General features: G+C 42.3%; 1 protein-coding gene across 4 annotated transcripts in view; it reads left to right on the top strand.

Moving 5' to 3' along the window:
• Positions 1-25,004, top strand: part of LOC117524095 (anosmin-1) — a 165,003-nt gene that overhangs the window by 62,379 nt on the left and 77,620 nt on the right. For all 4 annotated transcript variants that reach the window (XM_034185826.1, XM_034185824.1, XM_034185825.1 and 1 more), the window contains exons 3-4: positions 16,651-16,713; positions 17,037-17,259. In XM_034185826.1, coding sequence (XP_034041717.1) covers positions 16,651-16,713; positions 17,037-17,259 — 286 coding nt within the window. The remainder of the gene's footprint in view (positions 1-16,650; positions 16,714-17,036; positions 17,260-25,004) is intronic.

The raw sequence follows: 25,004 nt of genomic DNA, 5'->3' as shown, positions 1-25,004 counted from the left end.
AGTCCTTTTCTGAATCTATGTTTTGGGCCTTTTCTGTCGTTGAATGTAAGTGCTCGACCACTCATGATGAGATTTCTTTGCAAATTCTTTAGGTCACAACATCCCATCTTCCTTTAATTATTACCTCCTGTTTCAATTGAAAGTCCAGTTTAGAAAATTGTTTCAGTTTGGATATGTAATCCTCCATTATGAAAGTAAAATAAATGACCGTGACTCTTGACTTACAGCATGCTGTCACTTATTCTGCAGCTGAGGAGTTGCTGCAAGAAGAATCCCTGGGATCACTAGTGCCCCCTACCATGAGGCAGGAGAACTGTGTGCCTCACCTAGTGTCTTTTTGCAGCCGTTTTATGCTCGCTCCGCACACGAAACATGTTACACACACATACAGTTGTTGACAAAAAACATTGAGATCATTGAGGTACACAATTTCCACTCACTGTACTAGATCAGAAAAGTAAACCTATATTCTTATTGTTTCATGCTGGTTCTGTCTCTTGAAGGTATACATAGCTTGAAATGAGCTTGTTTGTCAGTTTTTCTCATTTCCAAAGCCTCGACTGGTGGCCGGCACAACCGCCGCTACTTATCTCACGACCACACAGCAACAGAGGAAGATTGGGCAGCGACGATAGTTTCCTCTTAGCCAACATAACAAGAGAGTACACTTAGTAATTGGTGTCAAGACTCTGACCTTATGAGCCTTTAAGGTGCACACAGGTTTGCTTGGGGGAGATCAAAGTGTGCTGATAACATTTTCATCCCTTAAAGAGCACAGATGTAGAGTACAGTTAAAATGTATAGGCTCAAGACTCCCTGCGTGCTGCACTTCAGTGTACACAGAGGAATGCAGGGCAGTGATGATAAGAACGCCAACCTTGGAAGAAGTAGGATGGAAGTGAGATGGACTCAGTGTGGAAAAACCAGCAGCAGCTGTGAGTGTGGAGATGTTTGCAGTGAGCCATGAAGCAGCAGCTATACTTGTAGAACAGAGAATTTTTTGATAGTTTAAATCAGGGGTTCCCCAACTGTTTTCGGTCCACGGAATGTACAGCAGCCAAACGAGCTGTGACAGACGTACATGGGGTGCACGAGGCAGTAGCCGATGCAAGTAATGTGATAATATAACTGGTTTATTTTTTTAATCCACCATAGAGAAAATATTGATAGTGTAAAGTAATAGGACAATGGCAATGCTTTTTTCATCTGCATCAGAAGCTCAAAGCGCTTTACAATTATGCCTCATATTCACCCATTCACACAGACAAACTCACACACCGATGTCAGGATGTTGCTGTGCAATGCGTTCACTACACACCAGGAGCAGCTTGGGTATTAAGGACCTTGCTCAAAGGCCCTTAGTGATTTTCGGTTATGGCTGGGTTTTGAACTGAGTATCCTGTGGTCTGAAGCCCAACGCTTAACCACTGAACCATCACCTCCCCATACATATCAGGAGGTGATTATCCCAATACATATTGTATCGGGATACATAGTGTATCATATCAGGAGATACATATTGTATCTTCCAATATGATACAGATCATGATACTTTGGTACCAATTCAGTACACGTCATCCTTCTTAAGAAAAGTGTTGCAGTTTGATATTACAGTTCAATCTGATTTTGTTTGGTTTTTGTAACAGTACATCATGGGGAACAGTTAAATCATACACTTATGGGAGGTGATGGTGTAATGGTTAAGGTGTTGGGCTTGAGACCAGAAGATCCTGGGTTCAAATCCCCGCCTGACTGGAAAATCACTAAGGGCCCTTGGGCAAGGTCTTTAATCCCCTATTGCTCCCGGTGTGTCGTGAGCAGCTTGAGTGAATGTAAAGCGCTTTGAGTGTCAGATGCAGATGGAAAAGCGCTATATAAATGCAGTCCATTTACTTCTAGAGATTATAGTATATCAAAAATCATATTCACAACAACAATACCCATCATATTTTTTTCAGGACAACTGGTCTTCATATTTGGTTTTTAAATAATTGATATGTGCTTCAAAACCCTGGAAGTGGTTGCAAAAAATGATTTAAAAATAGTTTAAAATAGTAGCATTTACTTAATTGATATAGCACAATGTCTTTCGTGATGCATCAGGCAGGAGAACTCTTCCTGCTATCTGTGATGAATATTTTTATGCACTCTATTTGAAAATTGGATGATGTGGCTGAGACACTCTGCTGCATCGCATCATCCCTGCTTTGTCCCAGGACACATTTGTCTCGCAAACATTCACCGCGGTTCAACTATTAAATATACAAATAAAGACACACCCCATCCTTAATATTTATCTCTCTCTAGCTGCCATTATTCTAAGTAAATATTCATCCGTGCTCTATTTGACCTCCAGTGAAATTTCTCACGATCTGCCATTTCCGTTTTTCTGGTGTATCAAATGGAGGTGACATCACTAGAGCCCGACCGATATGGATTTTTTGAGGCCGACACTGATAACGATATTTGGATGAAAAAAAGCCGATAATCGATAAATCAGCTGATTTGCCGATAGCCGATAAATCAGCCGATATTATTATTATTATTTTTTAAATGAATAAAATGTTCTTTTTTGGACCCTTAACAAAAAAGGTATGAGCTAAAAGCTGAAGCTTTGTCCTCATATTGATTAACTTTATAACAGAAGAATTTTCAAGTTCAAAAAATGCAATCAAGAATTAAACCTTTGTGAAATTAGCAAATACATATCCTTAAAAAGAGTTGTGAAATACATCTGATCTTACTACATAACTGAGTTAATCAAACTGAGTTGAACTGAAACGAGAGAAATGTGGGGTGAATGTAATCGCAAAATTATTACAGACAACATCCTTATAAACTTACTTGTATGCTTTTGTCAGCCGATCAATGCAGTGTGATGGCGAACTATGGGGGCCGGTGATGAACACATTTAAGCAGGGGTGTAAGCAGCTCAGTGGAATGGAGTCAAAGCTCCATCTACTGGACAAATGGTGCAAGGACATTTTACATTGCCGACACAAACATTATTTCAGTAACTGTTCTGTTTATGAGAAATTATTGGCGTTCTATCGGCAAAATATCGGCCGATAGTAGTGATACTAAATTCTGTACTCCTCATCAAAAAAAGCAGTTGAATTTGAATTGTATTGTATAAATATTGTGACATTTGTGAGTACTGAGTTTTCCTTCAACCCTACAAAGCAACATATTTTTGTAAGAGCCAATGACTATGTTGACTTTTTTAAGTGATAATTGCATGTTAATTACTTCCTATAGCTCTTTCTCAGTCCAAAATAGACTGAATCACAGCACGTTCCTGGTCTGCAGAGCACAATTTAAAATATGTGCCTGGATAGATTGTGAACAGGCACTGAGTATGAAGTGAGGAATATGTCTTACATAAATGTAGTTATGCAACTCAGGTTGCCTGTGTGAAATAGGTCCGCTCCGTCGGTCGTGAGGCAAATGTGCATTCTGCTTTCTGTGGAGATATGTGCTTTCAAAGTTATTGTACAAGATCATCAAAAACATCAAGAAAGTGATCATAAATACCTTGAGCTAAATGAATTCTTTATCCTAATGCATCCTTGATGGATGGATGAATGTATGATGTTTTTCTTTACCACAGGGTTTTTGCAACATTCTTCATGTCTGATAAGTTCCTTTGTGGTAGATTTTGGCATGCAAACAGATCAGTCTTGCTCACTGAAGCCTCTCATTTAGTTCCTGTTAATGTGCAGGTGTGCAGAGTTGCACACTGGCATCAGGAGCCGAGAAACTTTTAAACTGTGTTTTTCTCACCCCGTCCCAGCTGTCTTCCAGCAACACACCTGTGCTGATTTATGGCAGCAGAGGAATGGAATATCTGAAATTTGATGGACTTTAAACACCGTAGGTTCAGGTAAAGTTGAGAAACTAGTGCGTCTAAACGGGGAATCTTTTTCCTGATTTACTTGCAAGGTTTTTACAGTCCTTTGAAACGTAATGGCACATCAGAGACACTTTGGAAAGTGTTGCAAGCGCCTGATTTAACACTTATTCAGATCACAGCATCCAACACATAGTGAAATACGTTTCAACCTGTCAAACCAAACGGGGGTTTCTAAAACATATTTTACAGATTTTATTAAATAAAAGGTTAGATTTCAATGTGGATTTGGACGGACGTCAAGATGACTTTGAGTTCTATAAGAATGAAAGCGAATGCATGAAAGCCTTCAAGACAAATGGTCCTTTTTTCTCTGAACAGAGAGTGTGAAGGACAGAGAGTGACAAACGCCAAATAACGTTCATGTAGAGGAATTGGAAAGTGGTTTTGGAAAAAGAAAGCGAGATTTCAAGTGTAGACAGCCGCAGTACATTAATGGATGAACAGAGTAGTTGCTCAACAAAAAGTAAATAGTCAATAAATGTCTGAACCTATGAAGAAATTTAACAACTAATTCCAAACGGGTTTATATTATCACAATGTTGTTGGTTTTTTTTTACGATTGAATAATTGAACTAACTGTTACATGTGGTTCCATGTGGCTATGACATTTGATCATTTCTCTCCAACGTTGAACCACTTTTTTCTTGATAAACCCACAAACCTCCTACCATGTTTAGTTCATATGGGCTCCAGATTGTTTGACTTGGAGTTTGCCTTTCAAAGAAACCCAAGGTCAATGGCCATGTGACCAAAGTTGATATTTGACTTCATATTCATGTTTCATAGTAACTACAGGCGTATCTTTAACCTTCCTGTTGTAAATATCTCCCGTATGTAAGCTAAAACATTTTACCTTCATCTTTGACGTGGACTTTTAGGGCATTTTCACAGGAAAGTTTGGAAAAAAAATTCCCACTTGTCTTGTTGACTCGATGTTCTGGAAAGGACATTTCTTAAAAATGTTTATGTTGGAGTATCACAAGTGTAAGTCAAATCAAAAGTCAGTGTGTGTCCCAGGCCTCCATGTTCATGCAGAGTAGATTCATGGTTCAAGGAAAGGACATATTTTAATGGAAATAAAAAATACCAATATTGTACATGCCTTCTCAGTACTGTGCTGTCCGCTGGGCGATGAGCCTTCTGATGGTTTGTAATTATACTCTGAATGGTAATATGGCACATACTTGACTTGCAGAAGTGCTTTTTATGTGTTGCCATGGCCACTGTTCAGGAAAGGACAATTTTGCAACCGTTCCTGTGAAAAAGCCCTTTAATGCATTTCCTCTCCTCAAAATCAAGGGCACATCTATCCATCCATCCATTTTCTTCCGCTTTATCCGGAGTCGGGTCGCGGGGGCAGCAGCTCAAGCAAAGCTGCCCAGACCTCCTGATCCACACACACCTCCCCCAGCTCCTCCGGGGGAACCCCAAGGCGTTCCCAAGCCAGCTGAGAGACGTAGTCCCTCCAGCGTGTCTTGGGTCTTCCCCGGAGCCTCCTCCCAATGGGACGTGCCCGGAACACCTCTCCAGCGAGGCGTCCAGGGGGCATCCGGAAAAGATGCCTGAGCCACCTCAACTGACTCCTTTCAATGTGGAGGAGCAGCGGCTCGACTCCGAATTACAGTGTTACCATGGAATTGTTCTTAAACACATTTGTTCTTTCCTGACCCTCAGTCATTCCACCAAGTTTGGTCCAAATGGGATCAAAAGACTTTGATATACACTAACTTCCCCCTCAATGTGTTCTATTCTTTGTGCAGGTATAACAACAACACTACAACACTAACACCCATTTTAAGGTCCCTATGAAACAACCTGTTTCTGTGTCCATCTCTTTCAGCGGAGAGGAGCTGCTGTTTGCCACGACGTCTCTCCCATGGTTCATATAGGCGTACTGCAAAAACCTCAGTGGGCATGTCCCAGAAGTCCAAAGCAAGCCATGTTAGAGATTAAATTTATTTATTTATTGTTGGATACGCTAACGGTCTACATGCACTAGGGTTTGTGAAGTATTTCTGATTTCAAATAGTACTGCTTAGCCGTTTCCATTACGTGAGTATACGCAGGAAAACAGTTAAAACTGAATATTTTAAAGAATGATAAAAGAAATACCTTGAGCACTGCTGTGCCTCACTTTGTTTGACTTAAGTTTTCATGGCTTTCCAAACATGGTAAGACAGTTTCTGTTAGCAGTCGCGCATAGCTCCTCTCCTCAGTAAAACAGCTTGTTACAGGGCTGTTCCACAGGGCACCGTTCTACATTGATCGGGCACGATCCAAAACATTGCAAAAACGGGATGAAACAGCTTAAATCGGTTTGCCTCCTAACAGGCTGGCTGAAAAAGTGCAGACCTGGCAATCCGCCCAGAAATGAAAAGAAAACTGTAATGAAAAACTGTAAAATTTTTAAAAAATGATGTGATATAATCAGTGTTGTCAAAGTAACTTTGAAAAGTTACTTCAGTAGTTACTTTATACAGTTATATTTTACAGTTACTTTATTCAGGTACTTCATTAGCAGCTGAGGACCACTTGTAGGCAGCTGCTGAATATAATTAATAAAGTAACTCATAATCTAACTTGGTTATTTTTAAGATTAGTACCCAGAAAAGTAACTATTAGTTACTTTGCTGATTAGTTACTTTGCTGATTGCTCAATTTTAAGTGTAACCAAATTAGATTACTAGTTAACTTATTAGTTACGTTACTTATTAGTTGCAAGTTTTCAGCAGATTCTAATAAAGTAATTGCATAAAGCTGCTAATGAAGTAACTACATAAAGCAACTAAAAAAGTAACTAAAAAAGTAACTTGAGTTACTTTGACAACACTGGATATAATAATAACAATAATAATGATAATACCCCTTTAAATATAGTATTTGTTGCCCTCATGAGAACTTCATGCCTAAAAAAAAACAATCTGTTTGATTGAAAGTCTCATGTGGCTGGTTGGTGTTTTTGAACCTCATTGATGGATTTTAAGTGATATTAAGGGGTCATGTGGCCCACACTGTGAGCAGTGACGGCATGTTCACAATTATCCACAGTAATATTACTGATTGTTTGTTCCATCTTCAGTCAAATTTCGATTTTTATTTATTTTATTTTATTTTATTTATTTTATTTTATTTTATTTTTTCTATATCTCGTTTTGCCTTTGATGTGAGCAGTGAACCCACATCCACCCTGCTAGATGTTCCTCCCGAAACCTGTTGGAGATATCAGTGACGATACGCGTGTGTTTTTCTACAGCTCGATAAATCATTGCATTATATTTGTGCAGTTGTTATGGAACAGTGGGCAGCAGACGCGGTTACAGGCTGCTAGAGTGTAAAATACTGCACATGATCACAGAGAAAGCTGAAAGTTTCTTCCCAATGCTGGAAAGTGAAAGTGCGTAGGTGGTTTCAATCAATGATTTATCACATTTTGGAGAATTAAAAAAGAAAGATCCACTGTTCTGAGAATGAAAGTGTTGACTCAGCTCGAACAGAGAAGGAGGCCAAAATAGAGAAAAATAATGAGTTTTCAGCTCTATCTGCAGTCATGTGGACGTGGTCTGAAAGCAAGATGGAATGAAAGGGAGGGAATCAGAAGATAAGAGACAGGAGACAAAAGTAGGTGTGCCATGACAACCAAATTAAAGTGAAACCGAGTGTAACGAGGGAATTTAAGGACTGGCTGCTTGTTCCTAAAGAGGTTGGAACAGATGCTGGTGACTTGGTCCTGGATGGGATTGATAGGTTTGAGCAGCAACTTCCTGGAATGAACAGAAGAACAGAAAATAGCCATAAATCAGTCAGATTGTAGATTGTAGGTAAGATTTGCAGTCTGTGTGTTAACGTAGGCCGATGCCTGCTTATTGGTGGCTCTCAGATTGCTGCAACTCAGTGCTTCAAGGTCGAGTTGATAATCAGGTCATGGATGAGTCTTTGGGATAAGACTCAGCCATTACCTTGTTACCGTTACCTTGACTAGCAAGCTTTGAAAAGGTAACACGTCAGCACCTTCAATTCAGTTGCTTGACTGGTGATAGTCAAAGAGTGTAGCTGTAGAAGTGAAAAGAAAGTAGTCTATTGAATTTAGATCATCTTAGATTAGATTAGATAGAGCTTTATTGATCCCTTGGGAAGACTCCCTCAGGGAAATTGAGGTTCCAGCAGCACTGTATAGCAGCGCACAGGGTAAGAAGCATACAGAGTATCAAAGTGAAAAGTAAAAACAAACAAACAAAAAAACACTTTGCATATATAAATATATATACACAAATATAAATATCAAACATAATGATCAGTACTGGTTTACTGGCTACTACTGTTCCTCTCCTTCCCGTCCCCTGTCTTCCTGTTACTTATAACACATTCTGGTTATAAGTTATGTTTTACAGTTATATTGTGAGTTTGTTGCCTCTTCTTTTGTTTTTGTAGTGATCTGAACACATACGTACTCCTCACAAATCTGTGAGGCTCCGTAAAGAAGTGCATTTCTTTGCGTTGACAACTAGATAAGTTATCGTGTGCATTATGGACATTATATAAACTCTAGGTGGAAATGAGGCTTTGGCTCTGTCATTGCACCTGCGCAGTCCATTTACTAATGTATCCCTTCATGTCTTCTACTATCGCTTTTACTGGTAAGGATTAGGGCTGGGCACCCAAAAACAGTTCCAGTATCACATCGAATTCTATGCCATCAGTGTCTGCTGGATGGAATCAGAATGCAGTGTTCAGTGCCTAGTTCCTGAGCGACTCCTTTAAGGAGGTTTTTACACCAGCATTTTCATTTTCCCTCTTGGTGTGATTAGTTTGGGCAGGTGTGAATTATATGTTGCAGTCCTGAACTGTCCCAAGGGCCAACTCAGACAGGTCTTAGATTCCTGGAGCCAGCTCCCCAAACTAGCACATCCTCACGTTCCGCTACCCCTTTTCCTTCTCTCCCCATTTTACCCTCCTTCCTCCTACCCTACCCCTTTCCCTCCCCATTAAGCTCACTATTCTTTCTTCCTTTTACTCATTAGTGAAGTATCTTGGCTGGAAATGTCTCCCATGTTGGCACTTTGATACCTCTGTTGTAGATTCAAGCAAAAATAATCAGACCTAATAACATGCCTTTGTGACTTTTAATGTCAATTTGCAAACTATGATCATTTGACTGTGCAAATATACCAAGGCACTATGGGAGAACGTCATCTATTATTGCTTGTATTTTCTTTTATCTACGCTGTGTGTTGTTAACCCTGTGAGATTTTGACTAGAGGCCGTGATAAGTTATAAGTTGTTTTCTAATGTCCAGATTTGCTCTTTCATTTTTTTGGTCAAACGTGCAGGAGGTGGGCCATAATGCAAAAAAAAGTATCCTGTGGAAGTCATGCTTGCTAATCCTTGAATTTGCCAGATTTTGGCATCAGAAGTTACAGTAAATGGCCCGACTTCTTTACCTTTGGATGTTCGTATTCTTTTGGTTTTACTCCAGTTGCATTACAGAAACATCCTTAACATGCCCACTGGCTCACTGTGAGTGAATCCTCTAGAAAGGGTTTTGTGCTAATCAAAAATGGGCTCAATCAAACATTACACTGTCTGCTTAAATGTCCGGTCTAACTGACTCAGACGTTTGTGCTCACTGGGTAATGTCATGATAAGATCAGGGTTGCAGTCCATTTGTGAAAGAGGTTACAGTTGTTATTCCAGTCACTCACTTGGGAGTGAGTGTTTTTTTGCGATCTGGTGAAGATAACCATGCCTTTCAACAGGGAACAACATTCTAGTAAGTTCTACTCAACTCCCCCGTTCCTGCTCCCGCCCACTTGTCTCTTTCCCCATCCACCCCACCCTGCCGCTGCCTTCCATCCACCTCGTCCTAGCTGTGACAAAGTGAAGATGGGCTGTGCCGTTGGCTGCAATTCAGCCTGACTCTCTCATCGGCCCCACAGAATGCCTTTCAGGGTTCCCTAGAGTAACAACTGCTGCGTTTTATTACAGCGTGAAATGGGGAGTGAAAGAGTGCCATGGATGTTCCTACTTAACCATGCAGAATGTGTCACTGTTGGGTCGGAAGATAAGAAGACAAAGGGGAAATCAGCCGCTCAAATGCTTTTGTTAAGACTAACAACGCATGTCCATGGAAACAACCTTTGCACTTGTTTACATCTCGGCAAAAGTGAAACCATTTGTCGTCCTGTTGGTGAAATTTGTACAGAAATATGTTAACATCATGCAGGATAATTACATGCATTCCTTTGGCTTTCCAAACAGATGGTAACTGTGTTGCCAGCCTTGGGGGATTTGCTTAAGGGACATTCATAAGTTGGCACCCAAAGCCAGTAGATACACCGTGTCTGCCTCAATTATGTTCTAAACTCTTGGTGTGTTTGCTGTCTCTGTGGAAAACGGGCCCCAGGATTTACAGTCTCCAGGCATTCCTCTAACACTGATACTTCATCTACCCACACAAAAAATCTGATGCGCCCCTGTGAATAAAACACTGACAGTTTAGTGTAACACTTAAAGTGAACTTTCCTCATCTTAGCATTGCTCTGACATTTGCTAGTTCATGGTAGGTCATCAGCAGCCAAAATAACCCCTTTTAAAAGGCGCTATGAATGACTTTTTAAACATTAATAGAGCAGATATGTAGAGATATAATGCAGTCCTGCTCAGAGAATGTAGGAACACTCCCTTTGTGTTTGTTTTAATCCAAGGTGTTCTGTATCATGTTTACAGTGATGGACCAACTGCATCTGCACATTTACAGAGTGTATTGTTGCCTCTATCCGCATTTATAAAGAGTACAGAGTGACAGAAATTCCTACACCTGAGACACCACATTCAAAGGCACAAATACATCTGACAGAATGTGAATCAGACTGTGGTGAGATTAGAATCAGTAGAGTTCTCGGTTGACCCAGATGGAGGTAAGCTTTGAGTTTCAAAAGGGCTCCAACTGATGTTTTGTCCTCAGTGTAGAGGTAGAGAGGGTTGGAGAGGAGTGGCCGAGGCAGGAGGTGGTGTTTTGGTCCCAAGATGCTGGTGCTAGTGGGACATCTAGTGGCATGAAATCGTTTTTGCAAATGGGTTGATGCATTCCCTGCATGTGCACATAATACTGCACTCTACGTATAATATTTTGGGACAGCGGTACTTCTTGTGCGCTTTGAAGGGTACACGTGATTTCATATAACAGTGCGATCCTACAAATTGTTTTTTTCTTTTTTTACAAATCGAATTCTTAACTCACAATATGCGTGGGTTTTTTTTTTGTTTTTTTTTTGTGCACAGCTCAGCACTGATGTGAAATATGTTTTATTTTTCTGTTGCCGAATTTCTTCTGGCTGCATCCTTGTAAATGCTATGATTTCCCCACTAAATATGAATGAGTCTTGATTGATAAGACTACCTTTGTAATGATGTGCAGCCGCCCTGTTTGCTTTGGCAAGACATCTGTTGTGGCTCCGCCCCCTTCCCTTCTTAAATGCCAGGTTGTGGGTGTGGCTCAGAAGAAGTGTTAACAGATGCTGTCAATTTTCAGCACACCTGCAGCAAGTTCTCACTGCCACAGTTTAATGCTTATCTTATTATTTTTTTAAATGACAGCCTTTTATGTCATATCTGCTTATTCAGCAAATAATTTAGGTGGCCTGTTAAAAATTCCCCAAACATTCCCTTCCTGTGGGGGTTTAGTGGATTTCATTAAATGGAAAGTGAGGGTTAGACATCCCTAAAAAGTGCAACCAGCCTTCTTTACACCGCGTGGCACGCAAACGTCTCAGGGCATCAGCGACTCTGTTTTCTCTTCCTGAATACTTGCGATTGGAATCGACCCAGAAAAACAAATATAACGTGCACAGAAGAACTGAGTTAAATGGGCTTGATCCACAAGCTTACCCGTGTGTGCTCAGTGATTTGTCGGAGGGATTTGAGGGCTTTAATGTGTTCGTCTGCAGGCGGATTGTGCACAGATACTCGCGCAGCACAAGTTGTTGCTTCAACACCTTTTTGTTCCAGCTTTGTGCTTGTGCGAGCCTGCAGGCTGAAGTCTTTACTACGGCCCATCTGTGCTGCAGACACTCTGTTCGCACAAGACTGTCAAGAATTAATGATATCCATAGTTTATTGTTTGCAGATGAAGGCTTTTTGGGCCAGAAGGTACATGCTGGACAAAGCAATTGTGTTCATATGTGTCATTTTAACCTCTGGTTTCTTTTACCTGATTCATTTGAGAGAAGCCAGATTTCTTTTCAAGCTGCCAGTTTTCATGTCTAAGCCTGTTTCCAGACAAGGTGGCCAGATTTTACCTCGGTAAATTCACAGAAATAGGGTTCATATTGTACACATTTTTTGATGCCTTTTAACATCACGCCTCAAGAAACGTCTCGTCTCGGCGCCTGTTGCTTTAAATGGAAAGGAAGTGCTGCTGCTTGTCACGCCCCTTTCTCAGAGGAGCGCAGAGCTAATGGGAACTCCAGATAATGAATTCCGTGACATACAGTGAAAGTGTGTGAACCCTTGAGCTGTTACATGTCTGAGTTTTTAAAAAAACACAATTCAGGTTTCTTTATATTAAAATTTCAAATTTGATGCCCTTTAAACTCACAGTGAAAACTTAATGACATAAAGTATGTAAAATATACAGGGTGAACACCCCCCCCCCCCCGCCCAAAAAAAACAAAAAACAAAAAAACAAACAAAAAAACAGAACCCATAAAACAAATGAAATTTGCTGGATGTCACCAACAAATCATACCATTTGGAGCATAATTTGGAAATTTTTTTAAATTTGCTGGACTTAAACTTCAGTGTGTGTATACTCATTCCCCAAAGTTTCAGTTTGGGGAAGACTACTGTTAGTATAGTCTTCTCCAACATGTCTTGGTCAACCAAGGAAAAGACATATTGCCTGGAGGCCTATTTTGCCAACAAATCATATCATTTGCATAATTTGGAAAGACCATGACTTTTATGCAAAGCAACCAAGATAAGTGAAACTTTGAGGAATGAAGTTTTGCTGGACCTTTGTAGGATTTATTACAATTTTTATAGGTTCTGGGTTTTTTTTTTTTTTGGTGGTGGTGGGGGGGTGTCACCCTGTATAAAAGTCAAAACAATGCTGTGCTTAAATATACAACACCCTGAAGTATAACACAACCGTTTCATCACTTTGACAGCCATGTTTCTTTAGAGAAGTCAGGGGATGGATACATGTACATTTCTAAGCCATTCAATATGTATTGTACTTCATTTAGGACAATTATAAACAAATCCAAACAGTTTAGTATTTTATGGTAAATCTTTCTGGAGGAGATAGTTTTCAAATACTGAGTGGCTGTGCAAGAAGGTGACTGGTGAGGAAAGCCACCAAGACACCCATGACAAATCTGTAGGACTTACAGGCTTCTGTGGGTGTAACTAAAGAAATTGTGCATAATGGAACTTTTGTCTATTGCGTCGCCACACACAGCTTCACAGCAGGCACAGAGATGGATTTTCACAGACAACAAAACAGATCAAATCTAAGTTTGCATCTCTCATGTGCCTTCTGGCAAACTATAGCTGAAACGTCACATGTTCTTTTCAAGGTAGTCCTTCACTGCATCAGTCCAACTTGCAACAGCTAAAAGTGGCGCAGTTTTTTCCTATCACAGCATATCATGTAGGAATCTCCAGGCTGAGAAACGTTACATGAGTTGCACTCGGTGTGTAACTGAGGGCTGGCAGGCGAGCGCACGACTGATTGCAGCATGTTCCTGCAGAAGCAAGGTTTATGTTTCACCATGCGCCCGAACACCGCACTCCATAAAAAGCAAATAAACGTTTCACCGGCAATGGCATAATAATGAGAAGAGCGAGCTAATGAGTGAAGTAACGACTCATAAATACAGTTCTGGCCCCCTGGCTGAGATGTGAAATGTCTTACTTCAACATTATTTTTAAATCGCTCTCTTGCTGCCCTCGTTTAACCGCTGCACTAACTGCACCTTATGTAACATTGCGCACTGTTCTGTTGATTTCCAGCCAAAAGTTGACTTCAAACACTCCATATCTAATCAAGCACACCGTATCCATCCTCCTTCCCACCAACACGTCCACACGGAGGACGTAGGAGAGTGTAACTGTAGCTGAGTGAGTGACTCTGGCAGGTCTGAGATCAGTGTGGTTTGGGCCGCTCCCAGTGTTGCACAGAAGGAGCTCGGCGGCGGTTTTTACGACGGTTGCTTGCTCCTCTCCTTTCACACCACCTCTGTGGCCAGCAGCTGGAGCAAATAAAACCCCCGGCTCCTCTCAGCATACGCCGTTCTCTGCGGCCGCGTCACCTTTAGTGAGTTTGATTTGTCGAGGGCGTGTTGTTGTTTGGCGCGAGAGGGAAATTTGTCTACAATGTTACATTTTCGTTTAAGTTTTTACCATCCCGGTTGGGTTTGCCAAAATGACTCCTGAGTTTCATTCACACGCTGATTATTTGCTTTTATTCTGTGCTCAGGCCAACCCGTTTTTGGCACATTTGTTCCACGTGTTCCATAGACGAATCCAAGGGAATCCCGAGAACGTTAAACTGAGTGTATCGTTTCTTAAGCGCTCTCTTGTTCAGCGAAGTAGAAAGAAGGATGTTTCGTGCTCGTACAAGACGGTATCATGAGGAAGACGAAAAATGGCGTGTTGAGAATAAGCATAGACGGTGTGAGGGAGACGGCAGTGGCTGTCATCACTCCCGACCACCACCACCTCCTCTAGTTTAACAATCATAATTTCTACCCCTTTTCTTTTTGGTACATCCAAACAAATAAATTATCTCTTTAGTTTTGATTGTCCAATAAGTGTGTTGTGATGCTTTTTAATGTGCACTTCTAATTTTGGTAACTTATCAGAGCAGACAAAACCCTGTATACCCCCTATGATCTTTGGCACCCCCAGGTTGGGAACCAGCGGTTTAAAGCATGGACGAATTTGCCAGGTGCACTGGGCACTGTGACATTTTCATTAACAACACAAATAAACCAACTTTAAAACAACAGAGGAGTAAAAATTAGATGTTATTGTTCAAAGTTCCTTCACACCACAAAAATACACTCCACCACTACTATGTTACTCCTAAGCACATCTTAAAAGCAAATTACAAAGTGGGCTACAGCAAAAAATGAGTGGGTGAGTTAAGTCATCCCAGTCAGCTCCTGCAAATAATGGCTCAAAAGCAACAAGCGCTATAATTTTGTAGCTTACCAAATTAAAAAGAACACACAAGAATGAAATGATCAGTTTGTGATGAAATTTGGTGAATGTCATGTATCTGTAGATACTTCGTTGTATCCATAGATGTATCTGCTCCACCCCTTATGTTGGCGTCAGTTAATCAGCGGGGTTAAGCTAGTTAATGCCGACTTTCCATGAATATCTGTGAATGCCAAGGATCGCCTTCAAGATGCAAGCAAGACTCCAGGAAAACAAGCTAAAACTTTCCCCATTGTGTAAATCTCCAAGATTCATCAAGAGTATTCCCAGGACCCACCACAGTTTGGTGGGCCCAATGACCCTAGTGGCCACCATCCTCCATAAATAGAAGTTCATGCTGGTGTTGTGGTCAAAAATCATGTATGAGGGAACAGGGTCATAGAGAAGTCTTGGGTTGACAGGACGTGGTCAAGATTCACAGATTTTGTATTTGTGGAAACGGAAATTGTGCTTTGCTTGGTCCTGTTAAGAAGTAAGTCCTATATGGGCCCTGAGGCTTATGGGTGCTGGTGCTTATCCCCGATACTGTGCTGCGAAGCAGCTGAGAGTCTATGGCTGTGTCTAAGGTCAGGGACTGGATCCTTCAAAAGCTGCATTCTACGAAGATCTGGCCTTCCAAGACGACGGCGGCTGAGTCAACTACTCTGAAATTAGACGATCTAGCCCATGGACTATTTTGCGATTGTATCATTGGCTTATCTCGGCCCTAAACCCTCTCTCCAACTTGACAGCTGTACACAACAAGCAAACTAGTGTAGTGGGTTTAACTGACAATTTAGTAATCATTTTTCAATATTTATTTATACTTAAAAACATTACAATTCTACAGATGGAACTTAAAAAAAAAAATTACCAACTGTTTTTCTGGAGGAAAAAAAAAAAAGTTTTACAATGACTCTTGGGCTAGTTTGAGCCACAGAGGATACATGTTTCATCTTTCATTTTTGGGTGGCTAAAGAAGGCTACGTTCAACAGCTCCATTCCAAGGAGTCCTTGAAATGAGACAACCTAGTCGCACCACTGTGACACATGGTCAGTAAATGCAGCCTTCAAAGGATGCAGCCCCTGAATGGAGTCATGGCCAATGATATCCCCTGGACAGGACACTAATGCATTGCAGGTTACTTTCCCAGCCAGCACCTGTACCCGTTTCAAGCTGGATGGACTGGGACAATCGAGATAGTGTGAACATAAGCACGTAGTGTACCTGGGACTCATACCCAGGTCTACATATTGGTAGCGCAACTCCTTGTCCCACTGATCTACCTGCTGTACTATGTTCCTATTAGCAAAGCAGACATTCCTTCTTCTTTTTTCAGGTGTTATCAAGGATTGTTCATGCCTCTGAAGGTATGTGAGGCATGTGTAGTGCAACGGCGTGGCTGATTCTTAAGAGAGTGCAGGCAACGTGGCGGTGTGAATGCCCGTCGGGCTCCGAGCGCACTGGCTCTGCAGCGGCGGCTCTTTCATGAGGAGTCTTCCTTGAAGAACTGACACTCTTCTTGTCTTCACAGTGCCTGGAGCCCTGCAAGGAATCTTGGGACCTGAAGGAAAATCAGTGCCAGGATTTGTGCGAGGTATGTCACCGCCATAAATACAGCGGTTTCCTCAGAGTCAAGTGTTTGAGCCCTTCATGCTTAGTAGGTAAAGTCAATAAGAGGAAAGTTTTAGAGGAGTGTGAAGTAAGTCTTTCTGCGCGGTAATGACACTTTGAGAGAAGCTGAATCAAAGCTGTTTAATGCAGTCAGCGCGCCAGCGAGTCGTAAAGTGAAACGTAAACAGGACGATCCCTGTTAGACCACAGAGCTGCCTGTTTTCAGCCAAGCAGCTTGGACGTTAACGGCAATCTGACATATATTTTTCCTCTCCTCCTCCTCTTCATCTTCCTCCTCTCCCTCAGCCGCTCTTTCCCAAGAAGCACTACGAGTGTCTGACCAGCTGCGAGTTCCTAAAGTCGGTGGAGAGCGTGAAGCAGGGTGACTGCCCTGCGCCGGAAAAGGCCAGCGGCTTTGCAGCGGCCTGTGTGGAGAGCTGCGAGGAGGACGGCGAGTGTTCAGCTGTCAAAAAGTGCTGCTCCAACGGCTGCGGACACACCTGCCAGCTGCCTAAGAACCTCTACAAAGGTAAAAGTACAAACCAGCAAAGCTCCCATGGGAGCAAAATCCAGTTAAAAGGAGCATCAAAGGTTCCTGAAAGTCCCAATGTTTACCTACATCTGTGTCTTACCAAGTAGATTTGTGTCATTTCTCCCCAAAATATCTGATCTACAGTGCATCCAGCGCTTCACTTTTTCCATACTTTGTTACAGCCTTATTCCAACATGGATGAAATTCTTTTTTTTTTTTTCCCTCAACATTCTTCACACAATACCCCATAATGACAATTTGAAAAAAGTTTTATAGAGATTTTTCCAAATTAATTAAAAATGGTAAATGGACTGCATTTGTATAGCACTTTTCCATCTGCATCAGACGCTCAAAGCGCTTTACAAATATGCCTCACATTCACCCATTCACACAAACACACTCACACACCGACATCAGGGTTTTGCCATGCAAGGTGCTCACTACACACCGGGAGCAACTTGGGGATTAAGGCCCTTGCCCAAGGGCCCTTAGTGATTTTCTTGTCAGGCTGGGGTTTGAACCGAGGATCCTCTGGTCTCAAGCCCAATGCTTAAGCCCAGGTTACACATAGACGGTTTTGTCGGCGGGCAGTACGTAGACCGAAGTTTGCAATAGTTCCGGCTGTTTTCGCAGTGGAAAGGGGCGGAGCATTTCGCCGGCGTTTTGAGCGCCGTACTAGCCGCAAATGCGCGGATAAAACGCCGCTAAATCCGCCAAATAAAGCAACGTTTTGACGCCGTAGCATCCGGCACACGTCAGGCCACGGAGGTTAATACCCAGTTCTATCCTTTACAATCGCAGGTTAAGACGTGCGTGAGAACGGCGGTGTTCTGCTGCCGCCGATAATGCCCTGTGTACCGCTGGATTTATCCAGGCAAATCCTGCGTTACTCCAGGAACTTTTGCATATAGGCACCGCCCCCAGAGTATAATAGGCTGAAGCAGCAGGAATACATGCCTCTGTCACTTCAGGGGGAGGGAGCTCATCTCTCAGCCTTTTATTCTCCTTCCTTTTCCCCTCCTCAACGTGTTGCTCGTCTCCACCACAGGCCTTCCCTCTGCTTCTGAACCAGACCTCTTGGTAAGTCCTTGCCGCTGCCAATTTTCTTTTAGGAGGCATACTGGAGCTTCTCTGCAAAAATATCTGGAGATGGCCGCTGTAAACTGCGGCACTACAGGAAGGAGCACGATGACACAGCGATTAAAAAGTATCAAACGCCGTTGTTCGCGTTGTCTCCGTCGTCACGTGAATTCTCCGGGAGCGCTCCCGGAATTATTCGACATGTTGAATAATTTTTTCGACGATTCCCGGTAAAGCCGGAACTAAGCCACGCCCCCTAGTGCCGGCGTTAACAACGGCGTGTGATCCTTAAGACGGCCAAAAACTCTTCCGGGAGCTCTTACCGTCTATGTGTAAACGGGGCTTTAACCACTAGACCATCACCTCCCCAAAAAAAAAAACCCAAAAACTAATAAGTCACATGTACGTAAGTATTCACAGCCTTTGCCATGAAGCTCAAAATTGAGCTCAGGTGCATCCTGTTTCCACTGATCATCCTTGAGATGCTTCTACTGCTTAATTGGAGTCTACTTGAGGTAAATTCAGTTGATTGGACATGATTTAGAAACACACCTGTCTACATATAAGGTCCCACAGGTGACAGTGCATGTCAGAGTACAAACCAAGCATGAAGTCAAAGGAATTGTCTGTAGACTTCCAAGACAGGATTGTCTCAAAGCATAAATCTGGAGAAAGGTAAGGAAACATTTCTGCTGCTTTGAAGGTCCCAATGAGCCCAGTGGCCTCCATCATGCTTAAATGGGAAAAGTTTGCATCCATCAGGACTGTTCCTCGAGCTGGCCGTCCATCTAAACTGAGTGATTGTGGGGAGAAGGACTTTAGTCAGGGAGATGACCAAGAACCTGATGGTCACTCTGTCAGAGCTCCAGCATTCCTCTATGGAGAGAGGAGAACCTTCCAGAAGGACAACCATTGAGCAGTACTTCTGGTATTTATATTTATATTTGCAAATTGTTTTTTTTTTTTTTTTTACTTTCACTTTTGATACTCTGTGTGCTTCTTACCCTGTGTGCTGCTGTACAATGCTGCTGGAACCTCAATTTTCCTGGATTAATAAAATCTAATCTAATCTTTAATACTTAATTTGAAAAACCACGAGTTATTCAGTAGACAAAAACCATGAAAAAACAAAAATGGAGTTTCAGAGTAAATTTGTCCTAATTGATGAAGTTACAAGTTACACAATGTCTTTGTTTGCTGCGCACATCTGTTTAATTATTGCTAATACTGATTCAAAGAGGGAGCAGATTGTCTGGATTCGTGCGCTGAATCATGTACACATCATTGCTAATGATCCTGTTCAAGAAACTGTGCTTCATCTGTGATAAAGATCCAACACAAACATCTCATTTTTAATGTGATTAACGGCTACAGTTTGCATAATTTTTACAAATGCTGTTGAGCGCCTTAATCCCCTCTGCTGTCATTAACTTGAAATCTCAATTGCACACATTGCAGATTTGAATTTTTCTGCAGCTTCTCTTTCATGATTAACCTTCATTTCCTTTTTTTTTTTTTTTTTTTTTTTTTTTGATTCAACCTGCTTGTCTGTCTTGGCGTTTTCTTTTCTGAGCTCTTCATCTCGAATTTCGCTCAATATTATTGAGTCTTTCGCAGACGTGCTGTATGGGTGTGTTGAAGCACCAAGAAATCTTTGCTCCAGCCGAACAACGCCAGAGGTGACCTGCTGTTGTGACGGCGCTGAGCCGACGTGTGAGAGGACTTTGTGCTCCGAGGAGAGTTGGAGCTGCGTTCTGCACAACATCAGCCCACAATCATCACCTGCCCGAGGCCATAACAAAGCCGACAAGAGGCCGAAGCCGAAGATGAGTCTGACTGGAGCTTTGAAGCGCCGCAGTGATGTACTGTAGCTCAGAGCTTTGAACACCCCTGCACGCGGCATGCACGCACACCCGCGCATGTTTGTGTACCGCGAAGGAAACACATTCAGGAATATGCAAGCATTTATATCTGATTTGGTAAAAATCTGCAGGGAATTCACGGCGGATTTCACGGTTTTCGGAGTTGAAGGGCACGTTAATCGGCAAAGATGAAAAGCGGGCGTAGCCTTGAGAAATGTCAGCACAGTGACCGAGTCGATGAAAACCATTCACCTCGTGGCGAGACCTTCAAATCAAGCAGCTTTACCCGCAGAGTTTGTCCAAACACTGGCGTTTGTGACAGGTCACCTCCAGACATAGGTTTACGCTGAATTACATTTAGCAGCTCGCTGAGAAGTCCGGATGGAATTCCTGTCCTCGTCCTCTGTGTTAAAGGTCTAATTAGGTGCTCATGGCTTGAAGAGCGTAATTGTTTCTGTGTGTGCAGCAGTGTGCATGTAGTTTCTGTGATGATGATCCATGATGCTGGAAGCCATTAGCAAACACAAGCAGGACGAAATGGAGCGTTTCCCCCACTGAGATCACTCTCAGATGTGCGCCAGTGTTCAGGATCGTGTCTCCATCTGCGGTTGGTGCGCGTCCCTTTTACTGACAACAAACCCCACTGAGCTTTTCGTCATTGAATCACAAGGTTCTTCTTTCGCTCTTAATTAATGTCATTTTTCCCAAGAGGTCAGTCTGAATAAATATGCTTTCTTATGAAAGCGGCAGAGCAGGCAGCTCAGTGGGGTAAGGAGTTGGGGTACCAATATTTAGACCTGGGTTTGATTCCCATTCAGCCTGTCTCTCTGTGTCCTGGGAAAAGACACTTTATTGGCATCATTCCAGTCCACGCAGGTGTAAATGGGTACCAGTTTTGGCTGGGGAAGTCATCTGCGATGGACTGGCATTCCAGAGGGTGTTCTAGGCTCTCATCCCATTCATGCCACAATATCTGGTGGTGTTGGAGTTGTTGATAGTGTACTCAAGTCTGGTCTTGGGTTGACTCTGTCTTGATCATTCCAAAATCCCAAAGTCAAGACCAAGCTTTGGTATTTTGAGTCAAGAGTGAGTCAAGGCCGTGTCTTTGGAGGTGGCAAGACCAAGTTGAGACCAAGACTGGACTCAAGTACGGCAACACTAGTGTCCGGTGGTAACTGCAAGCACCAATAGGCCTCCAGGAACTCTGACTGTTTAAGAGTGAGCACTTGCTATTGAGCAATCATTTCTTTTGTTAGAAATCACCTCTGTCCTTTTCCAAATTGGCAAATAGTGACATTATTTCACTGCTCCCAAGCATCAGTATGTGCTTGCAGAATGCACCTTTCAGGAACTGTACAGAAGCATGCTGGGAAACCAGCAGAAAAGTGTTTTCACACCTGAGAGTTTGGACAAACGTCTGGACCATGTTTTTATTTTATTTTATTTTTTTAATTTGGGTTTTGTTTTGCATTCCTGTCATATTCACCCGCAATGAAAATGGAGACACGACTTAAGTACGTACATCAATTGTATATGATCAGAATGTGTCCCCATAACAGAATTTTCTTATGGTTCGCAATTAGAAACACAATAAATTTCTGTTATTAGGACACATTCTGATCATGTGCAGTGGATGTACAGACTTCTTTCAGTTGCAGCTCCCTGTACTTGCAGTTTACCTGGTTTTCAAACAGACCTTTCTGACATCAACCTGTCATAAATTCTAAGAATGTTCCACTCTGAACTAGATGAGGGTAGTGTACATAGGTTCATTTCACTTGTTTTTGTTGCTCTTGTAATGGTATTATTATGGTATTACTACCAAGAGTTAACACTGCCACGTGCAATATGTAAGACTAGTTCAAATTTGGCTAAACTCCCTTGTTTGTATTGAAAGGAGAAGAAGAGAGCAAATTGTCTGGTGAGCCAATGAAATTTAGTTTTGGGATGACTGCCTGCTTTGCTGGAGCTTCCTGCAGTTGGTTTCGAAGTACAACTCGTCCACAAAAATATCTGCATCGTGGCAAATTTGATCTGGACACCCTCTTTGGGTTGGACTAAAAGTTGTCTGTTTGGGCCCAGTCGTTGTCCATGGCAGCTTTCAGAGGCTCTCAGAACAAACTGTAATGAATCAAACTCTGAACCAAATTGGGAAACGGTGAAAGCACCCTCAAACAAAGTTTAACCCTAAAATGTGCTAAATGACTTGCTTGCATTTGTCACCAAGGAAAGATTTGTTGACCTTTGTAGAATCAATCCTGGTTGGAGTTCTTGAGAAGCTGACTGGGGAGTGTTTTGGCTTGTGGTGTACTGTATCAAAACCAAGATCCAATTTTTTTTAATGATTTCTTGGACTCAGCTGTCAGTCTGTGTTCCAGAGTCCTGGTGCTTTCAGTCTTACTGCATGGATGTAAGACCTGGATCCTAACCAGTGAGTGGATGTCTGCGGTACTGGGTCTCTCCAGAGAAACACTGGGCAATGATTAAATGACTTGTGTCAAATTATTTATTTTACTTACCTTTTTCTTCATGAGTGGGGGTAAGACAGAGCGTGTGACCGACAGACTGATTAGGCCTGTGTCTGAGGTCCTGTGCTGGACCATCATGGTGAAGATAATATCAGGCGTGGCACAAACCGAGCAGGACACAAATGCAAAACTCTCACAAGCAGGCTGGTGTAAGAAAAAGGTTTAATTACCAAGCTGGGATTCGGTACACGGGAGGTCCAGCAGCGAAGCAAAGGTACAGGCAGAGTTGAGGCTGAGGCTTGGTCAAGAAAACAGGCTGAGGTCAAAATACACAGCGTGGTGGCAATCAAAGGCAGAAACAAAATCGTGGTCACGGACAAAGCGAGGTCAAATACCAGCAGGCTGAATACAGGGCAAAACAAGGCAAGGACGTGAGCGCTGGAAAGTGAAAACATTCAACAATCGAGCAAAGGACTGTGAGAGCTTATATGACTGGTGATGTAATTAGTGCAACAAGACACAGGTGTCGGTGAAGGTTCTGGAAGGGGGCGTGACCAGGGAAGACAAAGGTAAGTGCAAGAGAATGAAGGCAGGAAGACAGAGTGAAGTGATGAAAGAAACAAAGACACGTGAGCAAGTGCAAGAACAGGGGTGAATGAAAATACAAAACCGACAGAGACAAAGTGTGAGACAAAGACACAATAGGCGGTGCAGTGATATGGAGTGGGAACATATTTGGGCAGGCGTGAAGGAAACATAGAACAATGAACAGAGCTAAAACACCAGACCTGACAGAACTAAGAAGATGGCAGTAAACAAAGAAATCAATTATCTTTAAACTATAACTGGAATGAGACGGATCAAAATATAAAAGTGAATGCAATGAACAATGGTGAGATGACAGCATAAACTAAAACTAAATAATGAACAGAATGACAACAGCCAGTGACTATAAGATAGGGCAGTAAATAAAAGGACGTAACTGATAATAAATAACAAACAGAACATAATCAGAGGAGACACTTAAAGATAAATAATAATACAGTAACATGCTTTTGGAGGGTGGTATGCATTTTCAGAGGCCCGACGTTCATGGCCAGTCGCCCAAAATGACAGATATTCGCCCTTGTCTAACTCAGGCGAATATCTGTCATTTTGGGCGACTGGCCATGAACGTCGGGCCTCTGAAAATGCATACCGCCCTCCAAAAGCATGTTATTTGCATTATTATCACTTTACTGAGATACACAACACGTAACGCATACATAAAAAGTTGGCTCACTTTAACTTTTGTCGCGTCGGCTGGCGCACGCTGCTCTTCAAATTAGACAGTGCGTCCTCATCAAGCTGGCTGTGTAATTGGCTGCTGTTCATTGTCGTACTATCCATGAGAAAATTATCCAGAATATCCATATTGGGACCAACACACACTTCTCACCTTTTTATCTTTTCCTCTGCGGACAGTTCTTGGGCTGCGCACTATGACATCATTTGTTTACGCACAGCGGGTGGGTATAGCCAGGCAACGTCGACGTAATTCTACGATACCGGCCTAGCAACGCCTCGGTAAAGTGATAATAATGACCAATACCTGTGACCAAAGCATAATACCAAAAACGTGATAAACCGGACTAAGCTAACAAAACAAGATACTCAAAAGAAAACCGAACCGGTGACCAAAGCATAATACAAGAAATGAAATTAACAGAATCAAACTAAGACTGGGGTGACTAAGTGAACATGAATGACAAAAATGCAAGGATAGCAGAAACAAGACTAATAATAACATGAACCTGACCAGACTTGGATAAAAACACAGAAGGCAGAGTATACAGACGAAGATATAAGACAGACTAATAACAGATGGCCCTAAAGGGCCGGATCCTGACAGATAAGAGGTGTGACAGAAGGAGAGAATCTCGATTTAGCAGACGATTTTTGCTCCTATCCTCATCTGTGGTCATGAACTTTTGGTAATGACCATAAGAAAAAGGTTGTTAATACAAATAGCAGATATAAGGGTCCTCCATCAGGTACCTGGACTGATACTCATGGACAGGGTGAGAGTCTCGGAGTAGACTCACTCAGAGTAGAACCACTGCTTCATTGCATTGAAAGTAGACAACTGAGGTGGTTTGGGCAACTGGTAAGGATGCCCCCTGTTCATCTTCCTAGGGAGGGCTACCAGGCACATCAAACTGACAGGGGGGGCCCTGGGAAAGACCCAGGACACACGAGAGGGAATGCATCACCTAACTGGCTTGGGAACCCAGGAAAAGTTGGCCGAGGATACGGAGGCGCAGGTTGAGCTGCTTGGTTTGCTACCATTGCA

The sequence above is a fragment of the Thalassophryne amazonica genome, chromosome 14 (genome assembly GCF_902500255.1).
Source record: "Thalassophryne amazonica chromosome 14, fThaAma1.1, whole genome shotgun sequence".
In the NCBI taxonomy this organism is placed as follows: Eukaryota; Metazoa; Chordata; class Actinopteri; order Batrachoidiformes; family Batrachoididae; genus Thalassophryne; species Thalassophryne amazonica.
The sequence above is the reverse complement of the archived record's forward strand: the minus strand, read 5'-3'. Positions and strand labels throughout refer to the sequence as shown.